Raw genomic sequence first — 22,488 nt, 5'->3', positions numbered from 1 at the left:
AAAATCATTTATAAATGCACACTGACGTGGGGAAATGAGAAATGACTAATAAACACTTTAGGCCAAACTCTAATGACTAAATTCAGTTTATACCAGATAAACTGCCTGCCCGTCCCACAGAGCTGCATGTATAGAACAAAACAGCACCTCACCTTGCATTCTTTACTTGCAAATCTTCAGGCAACAATATCCTAAGGTGGAAATCTTTTCCCTGTAGAAAATATTGAAAAGGTTCACAGTTTTATCTTTCACTAATATTTTGAGTTTCACTTAATTATAGAAACACATAAAAAAGGCAACATTTCCTTTATTTTCTAAGAGATATCAACTTTATCCAAATGTTTATATCTGTCAAAATATAAGCAACAGAATATTGCATGAGGGAAAATAACTGTCAAAAACTTTGTAATTACTGTGAAATCAAAATAACTGAGATAGGATTTTCTTCTCAAAGCGAGAGTCACTTGCATAAACATAAAAAACATAAGAAATTGTTAATGTAGACAAAGATTTTAAATGTTATTTCTTAGAAAATAAATTATGAGCAAGAAAATTCATTCAAATTGCTTTGAATATAAAAGAAAAAAATCACAATATAAAATAAGACTGTAATACATTAGGGGCTTCATATTTTCAATTTTCTATATTTTATAAAATGAAAATATATTTAGTTAAACAATAAATATACAAACATCAGAGAAATATTTTCATAAATCAGAATGTATTTAATTCTCCCACACTTGCAGACCTTGAATAAAAAAAACTGTTAACCTATCAATTACTTTTTTTAATTTAAATATTCACTAGCTATACATTTAAATATCTCAAATTTTACTTAAGAACCTTTTTAAGAAGGAAGGACTATTCTCTGAGAAATATATTTGGTTTTACTTTCTTCAGAAAGTGAATGAGTAAGCAGCTCAAACTCTGTAACTTAAATATATAATACATATGAAATCTGAGCAAAGGTAAGCAGAAAAAGACAAACAATTATAATCTTCTATTCCAACAGTATAAAATGAAAAAGAGTAATAAAATTCTCAAAAAACAATTACCATGAGAATTTTAGCACAATCTCCCTCAAAGCAGTTTCAAAAATAGAGGAACACAATTAAATGTACCCCATAACCTTTACTTTCATGGTAATATTACAGTTCTGACTTTCATTACATTTAAATGTCCTTTAAAAAAATGAAACAAAATGTACTACTGACCTTTTCAAAAGGGCAAGTAACAATAATTCACTATTTCATTAAAGCACTAGAAGGTATTATGTAGTAACTTTAACCTAACTTTAGAGACATCCCACACATAGGTGTAAGAACAATCTAGAATTCAAAAATAGTAAAATAGTAAAACTATTGAAAAATAGTAAAACTTCTCTACTAATCTGTTTTCTGAAGGAATTACATTCCAAAGTCCCTTATTTGCGAAATCCAGCCATTTTAAAAGGTTAGTGCCATGTCAAATGCCATCATACTTTTCTGATTAAAGAAATATCTAAATTAGCTTTTTTTAGTTAATGGCTATCAAGAAGTAGATTACCCAAGTTTAGAGGGACCAAAAGTACTGATATTTGCCTAAATGTTTGCCCTTCCACACATCCTCCCAAAAACTATATAGATCCATATTAAAAACAAAAAACCCAGGCCTGACCAGGTGGTGGCTCAGCAGAGCATCAACCTGGGATGCTGAGGGCCCAGGTTTGAAAACCCGAAGTCACTGGCTTGAGCGCAGGCTCATCTGGCTTGAGCACGGCCTCACAGACATGACCCCATGATCATTGGCTACAGCCCAAAGATTGCTGGCTTAAAGCCCAAAGTTGCTAGCTTGAGCAAGGGGTGGCGGGCTCAGCTGGAGTGCCCCCCGCCCCAGGGTCAAGGCACCTATGAGAAGGCAATCAATGAACAAATAAGGCGCCACAACTACGAGTTGATGCTTTTCATCTCCCGCCCTTCCTGTCTGTCCCTGTCTATCTTACTAAAAACAAACTCAAAAATCTTCTGTCTTCAGCAAAATCAGAAGACAGAACACTATAAACTTTAATTACCTGTAAAAAAAAATAAGTCTACTTTCCAGTTGTATCCACTCTGTAGCTCCCACAGTAAGTTATTTTAGACAGCTAGGAGGTTCAAAAAGAATGCATGGAAGAGAGAAGAGGGGGTTGGACTAAGTGCAAAAATAATAGTTGACAGATCAGAATATGGTAGAACCCTGACTACAGGGAGGAGACTAAATATGAACAAAAAAGTCAAGGAGCTCATCTTGGGAAAGATATGTAGGAATAGAAGATAGTAAAAAGACAGGGAGAAAATCTCTTTGGAAACTGGTGTTAGGAGGAAAAATAAGTAAGAGTGGCAAATTTAGGTCTTAATAATAAAATAAGAACACTCAACACCTCTCTCGGCACTCCCCAAAACATCATCCATTAAATAAACTGTACTTTGTTTCATTAACAAAACTAAGAATTTTTCCTTGAACGAAGAATTTTATAAACTATTGCAAACAGCCAAATTATTCTCAAACTTAAATTTATTATCTTCATCAATGCCACACTACTATAAGAAGAAAACATAAGAGAATCAAAACAAAATTCAGGTGATGAAACTCTGCCATGCAAACAAAAACTGCAGGCAGAAACAAATTACAGTACTGAATTACATACCTTTAGTGACTATTTACACCCAGATTCAGAAATTCAAAAAGCAAGAACAGAATCGGAAGGAAGGAAGGAAGGAAGGAAGGGGAGGGGAGGGGAGGGGAGGGGAGGGGAGGGGAGGGGAGGGGAGGGAAGGGAAGGGAAGGGAAGGGAAGGGAAGGGAAGGGAAGGGAAGGGAAGGGAAGGGAAGGGAAGGGAAGGGAAGGGAAGGAGGGAGGGAGGGAAGGAGGGAGGGAGGGAAGGTAGAAGGGAAGGGAAGGGAAGGGAAGGGAAGGGAAGGGAAGGGAAGGGAAGGGAAGGGAAGGGAAGGGAAGGGAAGGAGGGAGGGAGGGAAGGTAGAAGGGAAGGGAAGGGAAGGGAAGGGAAGGGAAAAAGGGAGGGAAGGAAGGAAGGAAGGAAGGAAGGAAGGAAGGAAGGAAGGAAGGAAGGAAGGAAGGAAGGAGAGAAGGGAAAGGAAAGGAGGGAAGTAAAGAGAGCTATAGGATATACCTACCCACCTTAACTAAAAAATTGGACACAATATGTATGAAATGTTAATGTTCAGACATTAAACAACAGGCATTGTAGGACTGTGATCCTTAAAAGAAGGGAAACAAAGTCTTTATAAGTAGCCAGTCTTATGGCCTGGAGAATTTTCAGGCTGCAGGGCAAGGATGAAAACAAAATAAGATCTTAATAGTCTTTCTGCTTTGAGAAGACAGAGGTGAGTTAGGGGAGGCCAAAGCATGCAGAGTTCATAATATACAGTACTGAAGAGGAAATATATGTAGAAGAAAGAATTGCAAAAAGTAAAACCTAGAGAACTTCACTGGATTCCTGAAAGGAGTCTTCAGCTAAGTAGTGATAGTTGCATGGATTTGAGAAAACCACCCAAAGCTGGGAAACCATGAGAATGGAACATGTAAAACATCCTTAGCACTCATACAAGGCTGAAAGTAGCCATGGTGCTATCCTGGTGATAAACCTGGTACTGTAAGAGCCAACAAATAGATGAATGTTGCCTAAGATGTAGAGTTAAATTAATCTAGGCAAAAGTCTGTTCTGTTTCTGCCTAACAAAGTTTTAAAGCAAACCCTAAAAAGATCAAACTGTTTCCAAGTAATTTAACTGCAACTCAGAACAAATCTCAAGAATATTTAAGAAGCCTGACTGGGTGGTGGTATAGTGGATAGAGCATTGGACTAGAACACAGAGGACCCAGGTTTGAAACCCCGAGGTTGCCAGCTTGAGCTGGGCTAATCCAGCTTGAGCACGGGCTCACCAACTTGAGCACAGGATCACAGACATGACTCCATGGTCACTGGCTTGAGCCCAAAAGTCGCTGGCTTGAAACCCAAGGTGGCTGGTTTGAGCCCAGGGTCGCTGGCTTGAGCAAGGGGTCACTTGCTTTGCTATAGCCACCTCCCCCCCATCAAGGCACATGTGAGGAAGCAGTCAATGAACAACTAAAGAGGTGCAATGAAGAACTGATGCTTCTCATCTCTCTCCCTTCCTGTCTGTCCCTATATGTCCCTCTTTCTGACTCTCTGTCTCTGTCAAAACAAACAAACAAAAAGAATATTTAAGAGAACAAAAAATATCTAGCACAAAACAGGTAGAATGTATGATGTCTAGTATACAATGAAAATATACCAGGTATGCAGATTAACAGGACAATAAGATTCATAATAAAAAGAAACAAATACAAAAATGGCAAATGACAGAACTGCTTTAAAATATTAAGTAGTTATAATAGTATTACATTATTCAAGGGGGTTGAGGAAAACATAATTATGCTAAGTAGACATATGAAAGATATAAAGACAGACCTAAATTGAAAAGATAAAAAATACAATGTCTAACATAAAAGATATGCTAAATGGTGTTAACAGTAGATTAAATCTGGCAAAAGAAAATATTAGTGTACCTGAAACACAGAAATAGAACATCTAAAGTAAAAACAGTTGTTAAATAATATGAATAACTACCAGTGAATTATGCAAAACTTAAATTGGTCTAATAAGTATGTATTTGGAGTCCCCAATACAAGCGAGAAAGAGGGAGAAACAAGCAAAAAAAAAATTCTGACAAAATAATGGCTAGTTTTTCCAAATTAAATTAAAATACAGTTTCACAGATCTTTTAAAAAAGAAACTGCACAAACTATGAAGAAAACTACATTAAAGTATATTCTAATCAAATTGCCTGAAACCAATTATAAAAAGAAAAATCTTTAAAGCAGCCAAAGAAAAAAATAACACATTACTTAGAGAAACAAAGATAAGAAAAAGAGTTTTCATAGAAAATAATGCAAGACAGTGAAGCAACATCTTTGAAGCGCTAACAGAAAAAAAAAAGTCAACCTAGAATCTCATACCCAATGAAAGTATCTTTCAAAAGCCCAAATAAACAATTTTTCAGACATAAAACAGCTGAAAGAATTAATCAGTAGCAGACATGCACTACATGAAATGTATATAAAAAGTAGCAGAAAGTTAGTGCACAAATATTATATAAAAGACTTTTTTTCTTATTTCTAAAAATCTCTTTAGCCTGACTGGAACAGTGGACAGAGCGTCGACTTGGGACATTGAAGTCCCAGATTCCAAACCCTGAGGCTGCAGGCTTGAGTGTGGGCACATCTGGCTTGAGCTTAGTATCCCTGGCTTGAGCACAGTGTCCCCGGCTTGAGTATGGGATCATCAAAATGATCCCATGGTCGCTGACTTGAGCCCAAAGTACTGCAATTTCTGCTTGATCTCTCTGGCCTATATCACTCACTAGCTAGGTATACTTTAATGTAGCTAGGGGAAGCTAGCTGCCATGTGTCATTGACAGTCAAGCAACACTATGGAGGTCCATGTGGTGAGGAACTGAAGCCTCCTAACCAAGAGCAGTAAAACACTGAGGCCTCTAGCCAATGGCTACATGAATGAGAAATTGTGGAAGCAAAGCTTTCAGTTCTAGTCAAGCCTTTAGATAACTGATATCCCAGCCAGCATCTTCGTAAGAAATACTGATCCAGAACCACCATCTTCGTAAGAAATACTGATCCAGCTAAATTACTTCCAAATTCCTGACCCACAGAAATGTAAAATAATAAATTTATTTTAAGTCACTATGGTTTAGAATAATTAGTTATGCAGCAAAAGATAACCAATAGAAAGAGCATCACTACATAGCATTAAGACATTAAAATGAGCCTGACAAGGCGATGGATAATATAGTGGATAGAGCATCAGCCTGGGAGGCTGAGGACCCAGGTTCAGGGTCCCAGAGTTGGATTACCAGCTTGAGTGCAGGATCAATGGTTTGAGCATGGGATCATAGACATGACCCCACAGGATCATAGACATGACTCCCTGTATTGAGCCCAAAGGTCGCTGGCTTGAGCAAGGGGTCATTGGCTTGGCTGGAGCCTCCCCCGCCCAGTCAAGGCACATATGAGAAAGCAATCAATGAACAATTAAGGTGATGCAACTATGCGTTGATGCTTCTCATCTCGCTCCCTTCTTGTCTGTGTGTCCCTGTCTGTCTCTCTAGCTTAAGTAAATAAAATTAAGACATTAAAATGATAATAAGGGATTATGAGTAACTTTTAAGCCAATAAATTAAGAAGCCTACATAAAGAACAAGTTCTTTGAAGAAAGCAAATTATCAAAGCTCACTCAAGAAGAAACAAACAACCTGATAATAGAGAAAACACTTTCTTTTAATCACACACAAATCACTCACACACATACACAAAGGATCAATAAGTTCCACACAGTATAATTTTTACCGACAATACTATCTAATCACAAGGCAATAAAACTAAAAATTGGTAACAAAATTGAGTCAAAAAAGACCTTCCATGATAAAATTTTTTAATCTTCTATTAAATAATTCCTAGATGCAGGGGAACTAAAAATTAAATTTACATAAGTTCTAAAAAATGATAAATCACTACATGTCGGCATCCACAGGATAATTTTAACACAGTTATGAGAGGAAAATGCAAAGCCTTAAAAATTTATATCATTAAAAATGTGCTCTCACTGGCCAAATCAGGGACAATGTAAGCATCAAAATAAAGGAGGTAATGATTTTAACCCATTAACTAAATTATTTTAAAAATCTATGAGTCCATTCTGAATAAATGGGAAAGAAGAAGAGAAAGCCACTCCTTATCACAGAATGCCAATTATATAGGAGAAATAATGGAGTTAGAAAATAACTTCTACTGGTTAGAAAATAAATAAACCATCACAGTATTAACTGACTCAAACAAAAGTGTATGTGTGTGTGAAAGATTGATGCCTCAATAGTAGCTCCCTAAAAGTACTCATTAAATTACAAAGGAACAGCTGTCAGATGCCACCTTAAACAGGTGATCAGAGGTAACATTATCAATAACCAGACCCATATGCCTTGAAAAGAACACAACATTCTTTCTGGGGCATCTCTGCCAAACTGCATAATCTGAACTTAATGACAAGAAAACATCAGATCCAAACTGAAGGGGCATTCTACCTAGTCACCAACCTGTACTCTTAAAAAATGGCAAATTCATGAAAGAGAAAGAACTACTAAGAAACTATATCATGTTAAAGACATATGACAACTGAATGTAATGTGAGATCTTACATCATCAGATAGTAGGGAGCTAAAATAATGTAACTGCAACATTTAAAAAAATTGAAATTGGATTTCAGATTTGATAGTGGTATTATATCATGATCAATATCTTCATCTGTGGTTATATATGTGTGGGCCATTGTTCTCATGAATATAACTGAAGTATTTAGGAATAAAGTCCCACTATGTTTGCAACTTAATTTCAAACTGTTCAGCACCTAACATTTTTAGATATAGGTAAAAGTTTCATTTAGCAAGTGAGTTTAATAATTCACTCAATATTTTTGAGGTCATTATATGTTTTAAGAAGTTTTCAAAACATATAGTAATTCCTAGGATATAACCCCAAAGAATATATGTACTGGGGAGGGGGCACAATGTGGAGTGTAATGGTCAGGGAACAAAAGCTTACACTCAGTATTCTAAGCTAAGGTATCCTGGTGCAGACCCGGTGGGCAAAACCCAGCATGGAATCAGCCTGAGTTTAAGGGGTTCTGTTGCGATCATGGACAAGGAACTTATCTTTTCCATCTTCCTATGCCTTGATTTATTCACTAACGAAACCAGAACGATGACTTTTTAAAATTCCTGCCCCAAAGGGCGGAGGATTGCCTGACCTGTGGTGGCGCAGTGGATAAAGCATCGACCTGGAAATGCTGAGGTCGCCGGTTCGAAACCCTGGGCTTGCCTGGTCAAGGCACATATGGGAGTTGATGCTTCCTGCTCCTCCCCACCTTCTCTCTCTCCTCTCTCTCTCCCTCTCTGTCTCGCTCTCCCCCTTTCTCTCTCCTCTCTAAAATGAATAAATTAAAAAAAATTTTAAAAAAGGGCGGAGGATTGAGATAGTGTACTTGGAAAGCGCTTTGTAAACTTCAAAACCCCACACGTGTGTTATAACTCCACGAGAGAGGCTACTCGGAATCCGCAAACGTAATTAAGTCTGTTGTCAAAATTTCCGACAAAACAACCCAACTAGACGTGTCGGGTACACACGACTTGACAGAGAGCCAAAATAAGGTTTTCCTCCAAACCGTTTTTTCTACAGGAAACACTAATATAACATATAATTTAGCAGGGATTCCCGTGAACGGCCACCAACTTTTGTGGGAGTAGCTGATGTGAGAACAGAGGTAGACAAAAAATTTCCAAAGACCAAAAAGAACAGCTAAACGTGGGGCAGAAGCGGAATTAGGAAGGAGGCAACTCCGAGAGGGGCGGGGCGGGGGCGTGGCCTCCGCCCCGCCCCCACTCACGGCGCCGGGTCCCGCGCGGCCGCAGTGTCCCAGGCGTGCCGGCCCAGCGGAGAGGTGTCGGCGAAGGGCAGGTTTTCAGCAACCACCGCTGGAGTCTCCGCGAAGTCGTTACGGGCCGCCCCTCACAATCCCCATAAGTCAGGGCTCCTAAACCTCTCGGCTGACAGACGCCAAGGGGCGGAGCAGCGCCAAGAGAAGGAGGCTGCGATAGCGAGGGATCAACGCCCGGAGTGTACCTGAGCAGTAATGAATCCTTCGTACACGGTTTTCGCCCGGTTCTGTGGCAGAAGCAACGGGCACTGGTGCAACAGGCTCGCTTCCTTCTCCTCCATGGTTCGCGCTCTGCGGAGCCGCAGGGGCTTAGCCAGCCGGCCGGGCGCCGCACATGCGCAATCGCGTTTGTGTCCGGGCCGCAATAGGCAGAAACCCAGGCATTGGCGGGAAAAATCGAGGATTGCGCGGGCGGGAAGGAGGGTCCAGGGCTGGAAAGACCACCTGGGCTCGAGCCCAGCCAAATTAGATGTGGCTCATTACGAGGTAGCATTGGCCCCAACGGGAAGCGAGAAGGGAGATTGTTCTGAGCCTCACAGATCTGACTGAACAAAATCATTCTAGCCCTGATTGTTACAAGAATCTTTTCCGGTGATTTTTCTATTTTATTGAAATTCTCCTATAACTTTAGAGTTGCATTTCTCCCAGTATACTATGTTTTTTACAATCTGTGTGTTGTAGTACTTTTTTTCCTGGAAGTGCCTCAACTCCTCTTTTTCACTGTCATCAATATCCTATTAGCCTGCTCTACAGGGTCTCCTATATACCCTCTGTGTACAGAATAATATATTAATATTATAATATTATATAATTAAGTCTAAATTACATTCATTATATAATATACAATATATTACAGTTCTGTGGCTTAACCATTTTAATCAGATGTTTTTGTATGTGAGAGACACACAAATATGTAGGTACTGATCCCGATTCAAGTCAACAACAGAGTTCTTTTTTTTTTTTTTTTATTCATTTTAGAGAGGAGAGAGGGGGAGAGAGAGGAGAGAGAGACAGGGGGGAGGAGCTGGAAGCATCAACTCCATCAACTCCCATATGTGCCTTGACCAGGCAAGCCCAGGGTTTCGAACCTGCAACCTCAGCATTTCCAGGTCGATGCTTTATCCACTGCGCCACCTCAGGTCAGCAAACTGAGTTCTGATAGTCTGCACTCACAAATATCTAAGACAAAACATGAGGAAAGATTACTGACTGACTTGATGAACCAAAGTTAATTATTCTTTGACAACACTGTGCATTTCTCTAACTCAGGAATGATCATCTATTCCATTTTACTAAGAGTTGACTATCTTATTAATATTTACTGCATGATTACTTGATATTCCAATCAATGCATCACATTTTTGAGCCCTGGTTTTTGCAAACCATCATTGTAATATGCCAAGGTTGTACAAAGATGAATAAAATACACCCCCTCCCATCTTCATTACCCTCACAATGGAGTCAGGCTTCTTAAATATTCTTAAAGTTTGACAGAAATTGTCAGAGTGTTTCCGGGTGCTTAGATATAAACAAGAATGCTGCAACAATTAGATATAAATTTCACTAAAGCAGTGGTGCTCAAAATGTCATTCTGGAACCAGCAGCGAGTGTCAGCATCACCTGGGAGCTTTATATAAATGCAAATTTTCACCCTCATCAGACCTAGGGAATCACAAACTCTGGGAATGAGACCCAATCATTTGTGTTTTAACAAGCTGCTCCAGGTGATTATGATGTACACTGAAGTATTTCCCCATGACATCTCTAACCTTTTTCAAAGTACTCAGATGCTACCTCTTTTGGAAACTTTTAATCTGCTGAAAATTGTCACTCTCCCTAATCACTTAGTATATTTTCTGGTGCGTTATAAGTGCTCATTAGCTATTTACTAAATTAAATGATATCAATTAGTCATATAGACAAAGTAAAAGCAAGTATTTCAAGAATTCAGAGGAAGGAAGGAATTTCTCACAAGATTTTGAGTTGGTTTTTATTTATGATACCTTAATAATCAGGCTATATAGCACTAGTATAGACTTTATGAGATTTATTTTAATTATAATATAATTAGCCTGTATAAAACACTTTCATATATTATTTCATTTTGATTGCAGCACTCTTTAGGTAGATATTTTTTATAGTGTCTTTTTTGTACACAAGAAAACTAAGATTCAGGTATTAAGTTGTTTAAGATAGTGAGTCAGTGACCTGCAAAATGAGGATTAAACTCAAATCTTCTAAATTTTAGATTTAATAATCTTTCCATTAAAGCATGTCAGAGATGGACAACCCATCATGAAACTCAGGAAAAGCTAATCTAAAGTTGTTATAACTCATTTTAACAATGGGACTTTCATGATATTAACTTTGAAAGTTTGAAAACAGATTTGCCAATATAATATATTTATTCTTAATATAATCATAATATTTTCTCTGTAAGATCCACATATTATGAGAAAAGAGACCTAAGAACATTTTTGTCCAATAGTTTCCTCAGGAAATAAAGATTTTTCATGAAAGCAATTTTAAAGATTTCATACTTTAACACCCTCATTATAGATTAAGGAAACAAAGTCCAGAGAAGAAAAGTAATTTTGTGTGTGTGTGTGTGTGTGTGTGTGTGTGTGTGTGTGTGTACATATATAAATATATAGACACCAAACTAATACAATTCTGGGGACACCTAACTAGGCCAGTATCTAAAACTAGGATTCTCTATCCTAATTTACATTCTCTATCCTAATTTACTACAGTGAACTAACTTTTGGTTAACAGACTAAATATCTTTTGATTTCTGCTACTACATCTTCAAAAAGGACTTTCTGGACTTAGAAGCTCCTGAAAACTTCTTAAATAGTAATTTAGTCTTCCATGAACAGCTGTGTACCCCTGTTCTGACAAGCTATCTTCATGACACTAACCGCCACCACCACCAATGATACACTGAATCATGCAGCCAAAGACAGCTGGCTCCTTGCATCTGAATCCTCAGAATTATCTTATTTGACTTAAATAATTTTATAAAATTTATTGCTAGATATCACCTTAGTCCTTAAGAAAAATATATACAAATCACCTTTCATTATAGTTGAATTTGCAAGTGAGCATTCCCTTTGATAAAGTCTATAATCTAAGAAATACAACTGCCAGGAAACAAGATGAGAAACCATACAATGGTTTTTTAATTCAATGATTCAACTATTATCTTTAGATATTCAAGATTGAGTGATGAATGGATACTCACTACCATTATCAAATCCTATGTAATGTGCTGGGACAACTGTTTACATGTTGTCCAATATAGGACAGCAGTGCTCACTCCACAGAGAATACTCAGTAAATTTAACAATGGAAAGCCAAGGAATTATTACCACCATCAGCATTATTTCAATTTGGGAGTCACTCTGACAAACTGTATGCAGATCTTCACCAAAGTTCAAGATCTTCAGGGCATCCTAAGCATGACTTCTTTTATATACTCTCCCTGAAAAATTAGTAGTGTTTAAATGCTATTTTCTGAGAGAGAACTGTATGTTTTAACACAGAATAATCTTAAAACATTTTGATGAATGAAAAACCCAAGTTTTATAATGGTATATTAACTACTAGACCATTTATGTTGAAATAAGTAAATAAGTGACAATATATTACTAGTAGTAATTATGCTGAGGAAGAGAGATAGGGGCCAAGGAATGCGGGTAATGGCCTTAAACTTTTCCCTTATCTGTTATATTTCTTTTTAAGGAAAATTATTAGTCTTTAAATTTTAAATTAAATTTAAAATACTTATACTATTGATAATTCAATTAGCATCTATTTCTACTGTATTGCTTAAATTTCAACTTTGTTCCAGGTATTTCTTCTCCCAGTTTCCATCAACAATGTTAGAAGATGGATGCCAGCCATTAACTTTAATGAGATTAACAAGGGAGAGACTTCTTAAGTAGGCAGAACCTTGGAAAATATTAAAGTTAAGGAAGAACAGAAGAATATAAATTCAAGAGTCTTCTCAAAGATTGTAAAAGCAAGCATAATAGGATAATATTATCCTATAATAGGATAATAATATCCTATTATATATATTGTATAAGAACATGTCATAGAAAGGAAAAGAGGAAAGATATTCACCTTAAGGTGTGGTCAGCAGTGTATAATGCCTCATAATGGTTAAAAAGTTGAGAATTACTGGTTAGCCTTTGGATTTGATTATCGCAAAAGCATTGACTAACTTTAAAGAGTAGAGTGCCCTTGCCTGTAATCTATCCAAACACATAAAAGAAGCAGCTCAAAATAATGATGTAGTAAATAGTCTTGGCATTGTTTTTAAGTCTTGAGAAGAACATCTTGATTTTAAACGAACTATAAAGACTTAGTTATGTGACCACAGTTGGATAGGTAATATATGGAAAAGATATCCTAGCTTGTACTACCCTATTCAAACTCCACAGGAGCAAAGTTCTTTGTTAAGTAGGTTTTACCAATAGTGAGCTTAGATTTGTGGCAGGTCAAGAATAATAATTTCTGCCTTAATCCAGGCAGTAAACCCAAGGAGCAATGACACCCAGAACCCAAATACAGATGAACAAAGTAGTATTTAAAGGTTAAATCTGCTAAAAGAATTAATGGGTTGGGATCAGAGAAGGGAAAGAGATTAGTGAAATTATATAATATATACATAACACAGCATTATAGAGAGCAGGACAGCAAATCCTGGAGGAAAGGGGGGAAGGCATTGGGGGGAGGGGGCAAGGGAGGTGTCAAAGGGAACACGGGGGTGGGGGGAGATATATTTGATGGGACACTTAAATCTATGTAAATACAATAAATTAAAATCAATAAAAAATTTTTTTAGCCCTGGCCGGTTGGCTCAGCAGTAGAGCGTCAGTCTGGCGTGCGGGGGACCCGGGTTCGATTCCCGGCCAGGGCACATAGGAGAAGCGCCCATTTGCTTCTCCACCCCCCACCCCCTCCTTCCTCTCTGTCTCTCTCTTCCCCTCCCGCAGCCAAGGCTCCATTGGAGCAAAGATGGCCCGGGCGCTGGAGATGGCTCCTTGGCCTCTGCCCCAGGCGCTAGAGTGGCTCTGGTCGCGGCAGAGCGATGCCCCGGAGGGGCAGAGCATCGCCCCCTGGTGGGCAGAGCGTCGCCCCTGTTGGGCGTGCCGGGTGGATCCCGGTCGGGAGCATGTGGGAGTCTGTCTGACTGTCTCTCCCCGTTTCCAGCTTCAGAAAAATACAAAAAAAAAAAAAAAAATTTTTTTAAATCTCATTATCCCAAGAACCACTGATTGTCTATACATACATACATTCACCAATGTGATTGTGCATGTGTATATTAAATATGTGTCGCTCTTTAATTTATTAGTCCTATGTCTGAAAATCCATTTTAAGGTAAAATTCATAAATATGGGAAATAGCCACTTAATAAAAACAGAACCATGAAAAAAAAAAGAATTAATGGGTAACAGGAGTAAACTGGAACAGGAGAATATAAGCTCATATAAAGAAATAATAAAGAAGTAAATTTATTCAAAAAGTCTCTGAAGATTCCTGAGTTTCTGTGAAATGGGACAACCAAAGTTATCAGACATCCCTCTTCTCCAGCAAAGCACAAAAAGACCTTCTTTCTGAAAAACATCATCCCACAGGAATAGATTAACAACTTACATTTTTTTAATGAGCACCTGGAAGATATGCTTTCAGATGGGTAACAACCAAACAAAGATTACAACTCAGGTAATAAGTGTTATAGTATGGGTGGGAGAACAGATGAGAACTATTCATAGGGGTATAAAAACTTGGGAAGTCCACAACAGTAGAGGTTGTGGAGACAAAGAGAATAATAAATGCTTAGGGCTAGGATAGAAAAGTTGTTAAGTGGAGAATGAAGGATACAGAAAGAGAATGGAAGGGGAAAAAAATGACTTTATTTATTTTGAAATTTTGCCTGAAGCTAGTCAGTCCCATTTACCCAAGGATACCAGAAGGAAAGCAAGAGAAAAAGTCTACACAAGGAGGAAAAAGATGCACAAAGCCCTCATTTTTATTCTGAAAAACCAATGCTGATAAATAAAGGGGGATGAAAGGGAACATTTGTATGTAATCTTACCACTTCTCAATTATAAATTTCTGATAGTGCTTTCAACCATCAAAATATGTTAAACTATTTTAATACACAGATGCCTAGGCTGTATCTTTGACTAGTGGTTCTCAAAGTGTGGTCCCAGCAGCATCAACATCACCTAGAAACATGTCAACACAGCCTTAGTGAATTTCTTAATTATGGGAAATGAGCTCAGCAATCCATGTTTTAACAAGCGTATGTTTAACAAATTTATGTTTTAACAAGGGATTCTGATGCAAGCCAATATTTGAAAACCATTACCCTAGACTTAGTAAATCTGTATTTTCACATCTGATTCTATTGTGCAGCCAGTTGAAAGTCAATGCACTAAATCAAGTGAATAATTGTTCAGAGAGAGCTTTTACAGTTCCAAGCTCACAGCTGGCCATATAGTTAAATCTTAGAAGATATAAGCTAAGTGAATAAACATAGTTTATTAGTGCCAAAGCATTATTTAAAAGGCTGCCTTAATGCAGAGATCATTTTAATTATGAAGAGAGAAACTTTTTTTTAAAGCCTAAAAGATTAATACCAATTTGGGTTTAATACTAGAGAGCTAAAACTTTATTGATCTTTCTCTCATGGTCCCAAGATTGCTGCTGGAGATCTGGCCATCACTAGATGGAAAGGCAATGATAGCTTTCCCAAAGGCCCTTTTGAACAAGTCTTATGTCACACTGGCAATCTCCATATGCAAAGAATCTGTGAAATGCAGTTTTTCAGCTAAATACATTTCCAAGAATTCTGCTAGTAAAAATAAAGGGGAAAGTGAGTGGGATGGGTCACTTTTCATTTCTGCAACACTCTAAAATCTCCCCTCCAAAAAACAAGATTTGGGCTTTACTGACAAAACTTTCCTAATGAAATGCATACTTTATATAACAAAATTTTAAACTAAAGATCCATTATAGGCCCTGGATGGTTGGCTCAGTGGTAGAGTGTCAGCCCGGGATATGAAAGTTTCAGGTTTGATTCCTGGTCAGGGCACACAGGAGAAGTGACCATCTGCTTCTCCACCCCTTCTCCCTTTTCTCTCTCTCTCCCTCTCTCTTCCCCTCCTACAGCCATGGCTCAAATGATTTGAGCAAGTTGGCTCTGGGCACTGAGGATGGCTCCATAGCCTCTTCTCAGGAGCTCAAATAGCTCAGTTGTCAAGCAACAGAGCAGCGGCCCTGGATGGGCGGAGCATCGCCCACCCGGTAGGGGCTTGCTGGGTAGATCTCAGTCAGGGTGCATGTGGGAGTCTGTCTCTCTGCTTCCCTACCTCTCACCCTCCCACTTAATTAAAATATATATCTATGTCCATTATAAATATAATTACTTTCCAAGATACTTTCCTCTATATTTTGTTTTTTTCAAGATTATTTTTCTTTTCAAAAATATATCAAAAGTGACTTATATTTTGTTGACTAACTGAAGTGACATCATCTATAAAAGTATAAAGGATTAAGAAATCAGCTGAATAGGTTACATTATAAAAGCAATAAACCAATTCTATTTTTTGGAAATGTATATGTGATCTATATTATAATGATATATCTAACAAATAGGATAGGGAATCCATGAAATTACAAGTATATTTTCCATCCTAAATGTTCTTCAAGTATAAAAATATAAATGATATGATTTTGGTTTATGCCATTTCTTCAAAGAATCCTTTGTTGATAGGGATAAGATTTGCCAAAATAGCAATTTTGTTTCTATTTAATGTTGTTTATTTCTATCTACAGACAACATAGAGCAAATAAAGTAACACAGATAATCTGTAATGTGAAAATAACTGATTTAACACAATCTTGAGAAATAACTAAATTAACAAAAACAAAATTTTCTGTACAATTCAGAAATAATCTTACACATATATAGTTATTTGAAAATAAAAACAATTTAATTGTCTATCAAAAATCAGTAAGATTTTTTATTCTTCAAAATTTTAATTATATAAAGTCAAGTTTAGAAAGTCTATGGGGAAATAGATATAATCATACATTGCTGATAGTTATGTATAATTAGCAAAATAGTTCTAAAAAGCAATCTACTTATATATAGCAGTAACCATAAAAATTATTTTCTTCTGAGTAAGTACTACTTAAGGGAGTATATCCCAAGAAAATAATACAAAAAAGTTTATAGAACTAGGAGACAACCAATAAGTTGAAAATAATCAAATTATATAACATGATAGAATATCTAAAAGCCATTGAAATGACATATAAGTGTATATATGTGTGCATAATTTTGGTACGTAAAATGTATATATGAAATCCTGATCTGTGAAAAGAGCAAAACAGTATACAGAGGAAGAGAAGAAATGTATATAATTAATATATATATTTTAAAGGTAAAGGATCTTTCATTTTTCTATATAAAACAAAGTATTTGACAGTACCATGAATTTTTTAAAATAAAGCATTGGCAAATGTAAATGCTCTCAGACTTACAATCATCTGTTGAGTTAAAGGAAACAAAGTATAATGAAAAAAGAGGAGAAAATTTAGCTCAAATGCTTGATTTTGCATAGATCTCTAAGGTCCTTTACAATTCTAAAAGTGAATTTGTAAGAAATGAACAAATTCTAAAACAGTAACTGTAGTTAAATATAGATAGATAATCTGAATAATAAATCTAAAAAAAACCCATACTTGGAATATTGTATTCATATTGTCATTTACCTGAATGTGTTTGTAAAATTTAAACTGGGATGCTGACATTGGATATTTTTATTTTCTAGTCAACAATTAAAAAGACAAATTTGTACCCTTTTAGTTGGATAATGCTCTCAAAAAATCATGTAGGAAAGTTATAAACCAATTATTGCAACAAGAAGTAAAGTTTATATTCAGTATGGAGTAAGCAGCAACAAAGAGTTGAAGCAAATTAATAAGGTTTTATTATTTTTTTTGATAAATTAAGAATTCCCAAAACTATGAACTAAAATCCTTACAAATTCAGATGTTATTCATCTCCCTTCTGTAGGTTCTTATTCTTCAGAACTTATTATACATTGTCACTTCAAAATTCAAGGTAATTTTATATACCCGTATATAACCATTTCAAATTGACAAAAATATTTTAAGTAATTATAGAAAATTAGCAGAACGTTTAAAATATTCTTTAAAATCTTAAGAATGTAAAATTGGGGGGTGGGAGTTGTAAAATAATTATATTCTCCAAATAGTAGCTCCTACAAAGATTCATATTAAAAAGTTTATAAAGCCTGACCAGGTGGTGGCACAGTGGATAGAGCGTCGGACTGGGATATGGAGGACCCAGGTTTGAGACCCTGAGGTCACCAGCTTGAGCATGGCTCATCTGGTTTGAGCAAGGCTTAATAGATTGAGTCCAAAGTCACTGGCTCAAGCAAGGGGTCACTTGGTCTGCTATAACCCCCCCTCCCCTTCAAGGCACATATGAGAAATCAATCAATGAACAACTAAGGAGCTACAACGAAGAATTGATGTTTCTCATCTCTCTCTCTTCTGGTCTAGCTGTTCCTATCTGTCCCTATCTCTGACTCTCTCTGTCTCTGCCACAAAAAAAAAAAAAAAAGTTTATAAAGGAAAAGATGGTATGAAAAGGAGAAGGTACAAAGAAAAAGATGACACTGACAAGGTTGGCTGGTTAGTTTTATAGCTGAGATTCCATATGAAAAGCTGATTTACAAAGATAAAAGATGTGATATCACACAAATTTTTAAGACTCTTCAATGTATTGATATTTACTCTCTAGACCCGTGATGGCGAATCTATGATATGCATGTCAGCACTGACACGCATAGCCATTTTCGATGACACGCGGCTGCATGCAGCCGCATACCAGAGAAGTATGGGGCCGCAAGCCGAGAAGAATGTTTCATCCTCAGCTCCTGCACGACCAGGTGCTATAGCCAAGGATAAAACATTTGCTGTAGTGTAGACACTCTGTGCCGGAGGTCTGTAGGCCAAAACAACAGAACTCCGGCACAGAGGGTCTAGTTCTGGGACTTCCAGTTAGGCCATTAGGGGATCTTCAACCTCACTTCCCGCCGGCGGAGCAGGGAGCAGCGGAATGCCATGGGGGACGCATCTCTGGGGCCCTGTGATCGCCATTACCAGCAACCACATAACCACAGCAACCATCATCCCATCTACTGTTCTGGGGTGTTGTGGATTTCTAATTGACCATCATTACTGAGATAAGTGAAGAGGAGGCTGGGAGAAGTGAGGACCTGTGCTATGGGTGCCGTTTCCCGACATTAGAAATAGCGGCAGCTATCTTAATTTACATAGGATGCAATTTGCAGAATCTCAAGACAGCATCTGGGCTCAGGTGTTTGTCAACTTGAGGTCAAAGCTTGAGAATCTGGAAAGGTGCTGCTTGGAGAATCAAGAGGAGTGCCACTACAAACAGCAAATTTGGAGTGCCTGGAACTGATTACCAGACACTTTCAGCACCCTGAAAAATATAGCAATGGCTTTACTCACAATTTTTCCCCCAATGTACTTTTGTGAGACCTTATTCTCAGCTTTAAATAATATCAAAACCAACAAAAGAAACAGATTGACAGATGAAGTTAGTAGCACTTGCTTGGGCTTGAAGTGTACAAAATACCAACCTTCAGTTGAAGATTTAGCCAATGAAATTCAGCAACAAAAAGTCACTAATAGGTTAGTTAAAGAATTCCCCCTCCCCCTCACTTATCTTAGTTCATGGCACCCCACACAAGTTAAATAATATCAAGACCAACAAAAGAAATTGACAGATGAACAAAGAATTCACTAAGCAGGTAAGTTAAATAATTAGTTTTTGGTTTATTAAATACAGTTATATATTACAATTATACATTTTTGTTATTTAAAATATAAATATCGTGAAATTATGATTTTTTTTCTCGAAGTGACACACCACCCGAGTTATGCTCAGTTTTTTGGCGAATTTTGACACACCAAGCTCAAAAGATTGCCCATTACTGCTCTAGACATATATATTAATATAAATATATTTATAGTTTTATACTATTATGTTTCATATAAATTATAATAGTGTAAAAGTTATTTTCTATATTTAAAATCTGCCTAATTTTCTTAAAAAAAGAGTACCTTAACTTAATGTGCATGATTTAGCAGAAGTTACAACCTAAAACCAGGTAAATTCAGAAGAATATGAAAACTGAACTCACTGTATAAGCAAATAGGTTCACCCAACAAGGCAAAGCCCCACAGGCAACCTATTCCCCAGAATAGTCTTAGCCTATTCTTTATTTAGTTAATTTTTAATTCATTCAATTTTACATATATACAACTTTATATACTGTAGGATGTATTGTGTGATAAACCATAGTCTTTAGGACATTCTAAATGAAGCAATACCTATACCAAATGTGACTTTGAGTGACAATGGGCAAGGATGAATTTGTGAGACCACAGAGAAGAATGTACTTCTTTCCAATGGGCAGAATAAAAACCAAATTAAGAAACATTTTCTGCTCCCCGGGCTTCTTACAGTCCCTACCCTGAGGGATTTGTTACCCTCTATAAACTTAAATTGCCCAAATAGCAGCCTCACAATGGATGAGTCCAATGGACCAAAATGTGAGCATACTTTCACTGTTCAAGAAATCTGAGAAGACTTCTGTGTAAAAAATAACTTTCTCGGCCCTGGCCGGTTGGCTCAGTGGTAGAGCATCAGCCTGGCGTGCAGGAGTCCCGGGTTCAATTCCCGGCCAGGGCACACAGGAGAAGCACCCATCTGCTTCTCCACCCCTACCCCTCTCCTTCCTCTCTGTCTTTCTCTTCCCCTCCTGCAGCCGAGGCTCCATTGGAGCAGAGTTGGCCCGGGCACTGAGAATGGCTCTATGGCCTCTGCCTCAGGCGCTAGAATGGCTCTGGTTGCAACAGAGCAACACCCCAGATGGACAGAGCATCGCCCCCTGGTGGGCGTGCCTGGTGGATCTGGGTCAGGTGCATGCAGGAGTCTGTCTGACTGCCTCCTCGTTTCCAACTTCAGAGAAGTGCAAAGGAAAAAAAAAAACCAAAAAACCAAACAAAAAAATAACTTTCTCTCATAATAATTAAATAATTTTCTGTGTGCCCCAAGTGAGTTTAGTTCAGTATCAAAATATTTTGGAGCCTACATTGTTTTGAGTTCTAATGATTTAAAACGAGATGACTTTGCATATGTGTACAAAACTTTAACATCAAAGTAACTCAATGGCAGTTCAGTATATCTGACATAACCAATAAATCCTCTGTCCCAAACCATCTTAATGAATTTACTCTGTGAAAAATTCTTTTTGATATTTTGACTACTTTATCTTTTAATAATCTGATTACCCAAAGCCTTTTCTATTAGAAAATAATCAATTATGGACATAGCTAAAATTATCTTAGTCTGTTTTTTTTTTTTTTTTTTACAAAGATAGAGAGAAGCATCAACCCATTTTTCCACTTAGTTGTGCCATTCATTACTTCTCATGTGTCCTGACCAGGGCTGGAAGCTGGCACTCTTGGGCCAAGCCAGCCACCCAGGGATCTAATCAGCAATCTTGGCGCTCCAGGATGGTGCTCTATCCAGTGTGCCACCAGCCAAAGCATCTCAGTGTTTAATTAAGTCAAAAAGAAAATTATGTTTTATCTCAGTTAAATAACAGAGTAGAAAACAGTACAATTGGTCTGATTTATCCAAATTGGAAATCTTTCAGAAGAACTTACCCATTTACTAGTAACACTCCTTTCTTATTGTCAGGAATAATGTCCTGTGCTGCCCAAATTCCCCTGCATGAGTGACTGGCATCAACTCACCTACTGGAAAGATCGTCCATTGAAAACTCTCAGCAGCGAACCGTTCTCTGTGAATTGTTGCCCTCTGTTGAAAAGTGAGCTGGCTAGCCCAAAGTCATGACCTGTTCCCAGGGCAGTATGTATCTAATGATTGCCAGTGCAGGGGTATAAAGGCCTCTCTCCCTCAAGACCCATCTCGGCTTCAGAGCTAGTGTAATCAGCAGAGGTCTTTGTGCCTGAAGTACAGTCCCACTTTTCCCTCTACCTGATCCTGCTTCCTTCCATTCATCTACAGGTATTGGTTGAATCCCAGAAAAATACCTAATAAACTTTCTCCTATAAATTTTTCCTCTCTAAATCTGCTTCCTGGGGAACCTAACCTGTGACAACCATCCATTAACATACAAATAAATATATGTGCAGGCTAACTACTAGGATTGTCTAGGAATAACATTTTAATAAAGGGAATTACAGTCATTTGCATATTTTTATTCATATTTGTTATGTTAACTGAGCTTTTCTAGTTATTTGTTATTCCAATTGGGTAGCTGAGACAAGGATTACTACCCACATTTTATAGCTACGTAAAGTAAGTCTTAAAGAGAAATGGGTTCTTGATTCCAGGCAGAAATTATTTATGAACACTTACGTACCAGTGGGGAGAGAATAAAATGATGCAGCATTTTTTAAAACATGCTGGAAGTGGCCCTGGCCGGTTGGCTCAGCGGTAGAGCGTCGGCCTACCGTGCGGGGGACCCGGGTTCGATTCCCGGCCAGGTCACATAGGAGAGGCGCCCATTTGCTTCTCCACCCCCCCTCCTTCCTCTCTGTCTCTCTCTTCCCTTCCCGCAGCCGAGGCTCCATTGGAGCAAAGATGGCCCGGGCGCTGGGGATGGCGCCTTGGCCTCTGCCCCAGGTGCTAGAGTGGCTCTGGTCACAACAGAGCGATGCCCCGGAAGGGCAGAGCATTGCCCCCTGGTGGGCAGAGCGTCGCCCCTGGTGGGCATGCTGGGTGGATCCCGGTCAGGTGCATGCGGGAGTCTGTCTCTC

The 22,488-nt window shown here is 37.8% G+C and overlaps 1 protein-coding gene and 1 non-coding gene across 2 annotated transcripts in view; one reads left to right on the top strand and one right to left on the bottom strand.

The window, feature by feature from the left end:
- The window catches only part of FANCL (FA complementation group L), a 57,325-nt gene extending 48,440 nt beyond the window's left edge, over positions 1-8,885 (bottom strand). Inside the window, exons 1-2 of the mRNA XM_066378226.1 lie at positions 8,745-8,885; positions 153-211 (exon numbers count right to left, since the gene is read on the bottom strand). Of these exons, the coding sequence (XP_066234323.1) occupies positions 153-211; positions 8,745-8,840 (155 nt within the window). The 5' untranslated portion in view covers positions 8,841-8,885. The remainder of the gene's footprint in view (positions 1-152; positions 212-8,744) is intronic.
- Positions 8,886-22,142: 13,257 nt separating this feature from the next.
- Positions 22,143-22,219, top strand: TRNAG-ACC (transfer RNA glycine (anticodon ACC)). Its single transcript has one exon. It is a non-coding gene; the product is annotated as a tRNA-Gly (tRNA).
- The last annotated feature ends 269 nt before the right edge of the window (positions 22,220-22,488 follow it).

The sequence above is a fragment of the Saccopteryx leptura genome, chromosome 3, assembly GCF_036850995.1.
Source record: "Saccopteryx leptura isolate mSacLep1 chromosome 3, mSacLep1_pri_phased_curated, whole genome shotgun sequence".
In the NCBI taxonomy this organism is placed as follows: Eukaryota; Metazoa; Chordata; class Mammalia; order Chiroptera; family Emballonuridae; genus Saccopteryx; species Saccopteryx leptura.
This window is presented reverse-complemented; position numbering and strand designations above follow the sequence as displayed.